The 7,224-nt window shown below is 41.7% G+C and overlaps 1 protein-coding gene across 5 annotated transcripts in view; it reads left to right on the top strand.

The window, feature by feature from the left end:
- Positions 1-7,224, top strand: part of Zfyve9 (zinc finger FYVE-type containing 9) — a 147,038-nt gene that overhangs the window by 101,876 nt on the left and 37,938 nt on the right. For all 5 annotated transcript variants that reach the window (XM_013348544.2, XM_005353554.2, XM_026781976.1 and 2 more), the window contains one exon: positions 2,797-2,901. In XM_013348544.2, the coding sequence (XP_013203998.1) occupies positions 2,797-2,901 (105 nt within the window). The remainder of the gene's footprint in view (positions 1-2,796; positions 2,902-7,224) is intronic.

Raw genomic sequence — 7,224 nt, 5'->3', positions numbered from 1 at the left:
CACAGAGATCCGCCTGCCTCTGCCTCCCGAGTGCTGGGATTAAAGGCGTGCTCCACCACCGCCCGGCCACACCTGACTTTTTAAGTGGGTTCTGGGACCTGAACTCAGGTCTTCATACTTAGATAAGCACTTTACCTGCTGAGCCACTCTCTAGCCCTCTGGTTGCTGCTGTTTGACAGTGTCCAGAACAGTAAACATACTGCTTTCCATAGAGCCCCTTCCCTGCTTGAATAACCTAACAGGTATTTGGGACAGAGCTGGCAAGGCAGTCACCACCTCAGCTTGAATGTTCGTACTTGAAGTTCAGCTGTTTTCATGAAGTTACTTCTGAGTGTGTCAGATGTCTTTGGTCTGATTTTACAGCACTGAAGTGATTATTGTTGTAAATGACTTACTCGGCTTTAATGGTCTTTCCTTGTTTTGTTGATTTGTTTGAGAATCCCTGTTTTGTACAGCCCAGGCTACCCTCCTGCCTCCTGCCTCCAAGTGCTGGATGGCATGTACAAACATGACCGGCACTTAATTTCTTTTTAGATTTATTTTATTTTTAATCTTGTGTATGTGTGAGTGTGGGTGTCTGAGGTGTTGGATCTCCTGTAGCCAGAGTTTGAGACAATTGTGAGCCCCCAGACATGGGTGTTGTGAATTGAGCTTGGGTCCTCTGGAAGAGTAATACGCACTCCTAACCGCTGAGCCTTCCCTCCAGCCCCTTGATTGTTCTTTAGGGAGTGGATTTGGAGCTAACTTCATACTGAAGTTAGTTCTTTTCTAAGGGAGGAAGATATTTTTACAGTATAGGAGGAAAGTGACGGCAGGGTTAGTTAGTCACAAGGCTGTGCAGGAAGTCACAGCAAGGGATCAGCTGGTCACATGACAGGTGAAGTCAGGAAGCAGACCAATGCCAGTGCTGGTGCTCAGCTTGTGTTCTCTTTGTGAAGGAGTCCAAAACCCCAACTACTGAATGATGCCACCTACAGGTGGGTTTTCCCACCCCAGTTAACCCACTCTGGTAATCCACACGGGCACACCCAGCGGCTAACCTAATCTAATAACCCCTTACAGATGTGCCCGCCAGTTTGTCTCCTAGGTGAGTCTGGATCCTGTCAGGTTGACAGTATTAACCCTCACACTCCTTTTTTTTTTTTTTAATCCAGCTATATTTTTTAAAACACGTGAAAGCCAGGTTTTCCGAATTAGGCCTGTGGTCCTTTCCAGTTACAAGGCAAAGCAGAAGGATCATCACACGCTTCAACTGGCCACTGTGATTTCAGTGTGTGGGTTTTCCCATCAGTAGTCTTGTGCTCTATTGCAAGGAACACAGTAGAAGTAGTTAGGAAAGGGGAGGGAGCAGGAGCAGGAGGAGGAAAGGGAGTGGGAACTGGGATTGGTATGTAAAGTGAGAAAAGATTGTGTTTTTTTTTTTTAAAAAAAAACTAAATAATTAATTTTAAAAATGCAAAAAAAAAAACAGAGAGAGAAATAGTCTTTTCTGCTGGGTGATGGCAGTGCACGCCTTTAATCCCAGCATTTGGGAAGCAGAAGCAGGTGGATCTCTGTGAGTTTAAGGCCAGCCTGGTCTATAAGAGCTAGTTCCAGGACAGTTAAGGCTGTTACACAGAGAAACCCTGTTTCAAAAAAAAAAAAAATCAACAACAAACAAAAAAGAAGAAGCACCCTTTCTTCCCATCCTGGTTTTCAACTTCTTAGGCCTAACAGTAAAACTCAGAGTCAGACTGACTTCTTTTGACTTCTTTGTTGAACTTCTTTGTTCATATTCCATACCCAATCAAGTGACAGGCATTGTCTGTTTTTCTTTTAATCTGACAGATTTTCACTATTTTTTGAGCTATTAACACTTTCCATAACCCCTGTCTGTTCCCTACATTATTCTCATCTCATCCCCTCCTCTCACTTACACTTTTGTTCTTGTTCTTGTTGTTTTGTTTTCGAGACAGGGTTCCATTGTGTAGCCCTGGCTGTCCTGGAACTCTCTCTGTAGACCAGGATGGCCTCATACTCACAGGTACCTGCCTGCCTCTGCCTCCCTAGTGCTGAGATTAAGGTGTGCACCACCACTGCCCAGCTTACTTACACTTTCTCGTCACTTAGTTTTCATAAAGAAGTCAAATCTGTTAAAACAGGCCAGAAACCTCCTCAGAATCAAAGTTTGTGGTATCAAGTGTGGTGACTCAAATTTGTAATCTCAGCCCTGAAAAGGCTGAGGCCAAAGAGTTTTGAAATCAAGGGTAGCCTGTCCTGCATAGTAAGTTCTAACTCAGCCTGGGCCATGTAACAAAACCCTGTCTAAAAAAGAATGAGAGAAATAAAAAGAAGAAAAAAACATCAGACCCTCTACTGGTGACCTATAAGAACCTATGGCATCCTGCTATATACACCGTCACCCTAGACTTGACTCTGCTTATTTTGCTTCAGGCATACTGGATAGTGTGCATGCTCCTTCAGATTCTCACTGAGAACTGAAATGTTTAGAAATACAAGAACAAAACGAGTTTGAGTCTGACCTTCCTGCAAATTAGTGGCAATAAAGCAGAGTGGTCATTTATTTAGTGTTACATGGTAGGAGTATAGGAAGCCGTCGGCTTCACTGCCTGTGGCTTATTGTACTGAGAGACAGGATGCAGTCAGTCCGGGCTTCCATTGCACATCCTCTCAGTGTTTAATAAGCAAGGTCATTCAATATTGGCATTATTTCCATTTTGTGCTATTTTTATTACTATAAATCAATTTCTACCATTTTTATCATGTTTTAATTCTACTTTAATCTGCTTTGCCCAGGACTTCAGAAACTACCAGTATACTTTGCCAGTAGTTCAAGGTTTGGTGGTTGATATGGAAGTTCGGAAAACAAGCATCAAAATCCCCAGCAACAGATACAATGAGGTAAGACATTACCACAAGGGAAATTTTTTTATAATTGAAAATGCAAATAAAAGTAAGAAGTGCATGATTGTATGTGAATTTTATCTTCAATTGATAGTAAGCTCAGTTTATATTAGTACTTGTCTTGTTCGTTTATGTAAAATTTTCTTATACAAAAATAGAGTGATAAATTCTGGACTTCTAAAGTGATTGTGTCATTTTATTTTTCAATATTGTGATAGATTTACATTTTTATTAAAAACTATAAAGTTAGCTATACCATATCAATGAAATTTGTGGTGGTATTGTTTCCTTTTTCTCTCATACAGCAGATGCTCTGCTGTTCTTTTTAATTGAAAATAAATTTCGTTTCTATACATTGTTTTTATTATGGTTTCCCCTCCCCCAACTTCTTCCAGATCCTCCCTGACTCCCCACCCACTCAAATCCACACTTTTTCTCTCATTAGAATGCAAACAGGAATCTAAAAAAAAAAAATAATAAAGTATAAATAAAATATCATAAAATAAAAACAAACTGGAATAGGATAAGTAACAAACTACCAGGAAAAAAAGCACAAGAAACACAGATGCAGAATCAAACATACATATTCACACAGAGAGATCCCAAAAAAAACACAAAACTGGAAATCATGAGATATATGTATGCAAAAGGCCCAAAAGAAAAAAAGAATAAAAAGAATGCCAAATAAAGCATTATGAAACAAGGAATGTCCTAAAATGCCATTGAGTTTGTTTTTTGCTAGCTGTCTGCTGCTGATCATGGAGGTCTGTCCTTAAGCGTGGTTTATTTTCCCAGTGAGACTCCACTGGAAAAAAGCAGTTCCTTGACTAGCAGTAGCTTCTGGACTAAGGACGGTGTGTCCACCTTCCCTCTCAGGGATAGGACCTGTACATGCTGCCACAGCCTCTGGGTTCTTATGTATCCATCCTGCTGTCTCGTTTCCCTGGTGTTCTCCATCCCCACTATGTAGTCGGAGGCCGCTTCTTCGTTTCCCGGCTGCCCAGATCCAAAATAAACACACAGAAACTGTATTAATTGCAGTACTATTTGGCCAATAGCTTAAGCATATTTCTAGCTAGCTCTTATGTCTTAAATTAACCCATTTCTATTAAGCTGTGTATCATCACATGGTGTGGCCTACCGGTAAGGTTCTGTCCAGCGTTTCTCTCCTGTAGCAGCTATGAGGCATCTTTCAGACTCCACCTATTCTCTCTGACTCCAACTTCTTTCTCCCAGCATTCAGTTTAGTTTCCCTGCCTAGCTCTGTTCTGCTCTGCTGCAGGCCCATGCAGCTTCTTTATTCATTAGTCAGTAAAGGCAGCACATACACAGAAGGCTCCCACACCACCACTGGCTCCTAAAACAGTTTCATTTTCTCTCCCATAGGGTTCCCTGAGCTTTGAGGGGAGGGATTTGATGGCAATATCCCATTAGGACTGAGTGTTCTAGGTTCTCTCTCTCTGCACTTTGTTTCATTGTGGGTCTCTGTTTTTGTTCCCATCTACTGCAGAAGGAAGCTTCTCTGATGATGGCTGGGCAGTGCAGTGATCTATGAGTATTGCAAAACATCATTAGGAGTCATTTTATTGCTAAACTCTTTTAGCAGAACAGTAGTGCTTGGATTTCCCCTAAGTCCCTGGCCTATCTAACCTCAGGTTCTTGACTCTCTGAGCAGTGTTGAGTATGGGTTCCATCTCATGGAGTGAGCCTTAAATCCAATTAGATAACTTCCATAGACATTGTGACAATTTTGCACCAGTATATCTTTCAGGCAAGTCACTGTTATGCCCAGATGGCGGGGACCCCCAAAAGACCACCATGGAGACCAAATCCTGTATGTAAAAGCAAAGAGCCTTTATTCAAGTTCAAAATTGGACTCTCCATGTGTCCAACACATTGGTACGATAAGAGAGCCTCGAGCTCAGTTGGGGTGGGGATTTTATTATAGCAGACGTTGGAGTGAGGGATTTCTAAGGTTCAGGACCCCTGATTGGATGACATTTGTCTAAGAGTGTCTTGGTGAAAGGGGATGGGTGTGTGCTGGACTAAGGGAACATCAGTTGATCCTGTCTACAATGGTTGGAACGTTAGGACTTTCTTTCCCCTTGTATGGTCTGTTCCTGGGTAGTGCTTGGGTGGTCTCAGCTTATGGTCTTTCCTGGAACCAGGTATTGCCTTAAGGTAATCTGAAACTCAGGCCTCTATTGAGCTTGTCACAGCTGAGTCCTACAGTCACCGTTGTAGATCACAGGGTTTATAGCTAGGTTGATGTTTACCTTTCTCCTTTGGTATCAGCAGAGTCCCTTCTTATCTTAGTACCATGAACACTAGTCTTTAGGGGTGAAAGCACTAGGAAGGCACCAGCTCAACTTCTCCATGTTCATCAAGTTCTTTAGGCATTGTCTTCAGCAGTATGGTTTTACCATCAGTTTGTAGTGAGCAACCAAAAGCCTTGGCAATAGCATGAATTGTTTGGGAGTGTCTCTGGGTCCCCTTTGGCCAACAACTTGATTATCTGTAAACCATTCCTGGAACTGGAGGTTTCATTTGGTAATGAGAGATGTCTAGTTAGGCATATACTGCCAAGCCCACCTTTTTTATTTGGGTGTTAGGAAATCCAGATTCAGGTCCCCATGCTCACACATCAAGCCTATTTTTTCTCACTGAGCCATCTCTCTTGCCCTGTACGTAGCCTTTCTTATCCATCACCTGTATGTCCTTGATCTGCTTTTGCTTCAAGCTTTTCATAAACTACTTCCTATTGACATACACTGACCTTACTCTTCACTTGCCTAACCGTACTTACTTTTCAAGTGTTAGTTTAAGGATAGGTTGTTTTCTCTAATTGATTCTAATTCCTATGGAGGGGGGTGTCCCTGAAAACACTGCAGCCAGCAGAGTTTTCTACAAGAGTCATGAAGGAAATGCAGGTCAGCACAATTTAGTGGTACTGGTTTAAACCTCTAGAGTCTGACCCTGAGCAGTTTATTGTAAGCATATTTGTATTAAGATTTATTTATTATGTATACAATGTTCTTCCTGCATGTATGCTTGCAGACCAGAAGAGGGCACCAGATCTCATTACAGATAGTTGTGAGCCACCACGTGGTTGCTAGGAATTGAACTCAGGACTTCTAAAATATCAGCCAGTGCTCTTAATCCCTGAGCCATTTCTGTAGGAAGAGAGCCCGCTTGTTCTTCCCGGCTGCCCAGAACCAAAATAATCACACAGAAATTGTATTAATTAAAACACTGCTTGGCCCATTAATCTCTAGCTTCTTATTGGCTAACTCTTATATTAATTTAACCTTAATACTGGACCTCTACCTTCCAGGACTGTGAGTTAGTCCAATTCTGTGGTGGCAGACAGTGGAACATTAAGGGAAGCTCGTAATTGCCCTCACTTACTGTCTGTTTTCCAGGCCATAAGACATAGGCAGAACCTAAGCAGACTTGACATTTCCCCAAGTTGAGGAGATAGAGTCGAGAATCCAGGAAGACCATGACTGCTAGAATTTTCAGGCAAGGTTACCAGAAATGAAAGAGCCCAGGATTTGCAGGCGGTTTTGCGGATTCCCCCAAACATCCTGCTTCCTGAAGATAAGTGTCAGGAGACACATCCTTTTAGTGAAGAAAAATTCCAGCTTCTCAGAAAGGAAATTGAAGAGTTACAGGAGAAGTATAAGGTTGAATTATGCACTGAGCAGGCCCTTCTTGCAGAATTAGAGGAGCAAAAAATTGTTAAAGCCAGACTCAGAGAGACGTTGACTTTCTTTGATGAGCTTGAAAACATTGGCAAAGATCACGGAACTAGTAACTTTAGGGAGAGTTTGGTGTCCCTGGTCCAGAACTGTAGAAAATTCCAGAACATTAGAGACAAGGTCGAAAAACAAAGCAAAAGACTGGAAACACGATAATTTCTCAGTAGTGAAAAGAGAGAACACGTAAATGAACCGTTTAAAAAAAAAAAAAAAGAAAGAGCCCAGGAGATCTTCAAGGAGTTTGTGTTGAATGTGTGTTCATGAAGAAAACACTGGAAAGGAACAGGCAGAGCAATTTTCATGGGTCCAGGAATACTTTTCTTACCAACCGTGTTACACATACAATAATGTTGCTAAGCCATCTGAACAAGATAAAGAGAATGTCAAAAGATGAAAGAATGTCAGCCCATAGTTCTTGTAAGCCTTGACTGTAGTTGGATGTGCTCATGAGATAGTAACTTCTCCAGTGGACTAGATCAGCAATAGAGAGGAGTTCCATTTTGTTACTCCCTATGTTTCAGGTGGCTGTAGCCAGAAACTATATTTTTATTTTTTTTTT

This window comes from Microtus ochrogaster, chromosome 10 (genome assembly GCF_000317375.1).
Source record: "Microtus ochrogaster isolate Prairie Vole_2 chromosome 10, MicOch1.0, whole genome shotgun sequence".
In the NCBI taxonomy this organism is placed as follows: domain Eukaryota; kingdom Metazoa; phylum Chordata; class Mammalia; order Rodentia; family Cricetidae; genus Microtus; species Microtus ochrogaster.
The sequence above is the reverse complement of the archived record's forward strand: the minus strand, read 5'-3'. Positions and strand labels throughout refer to the sequence as shown.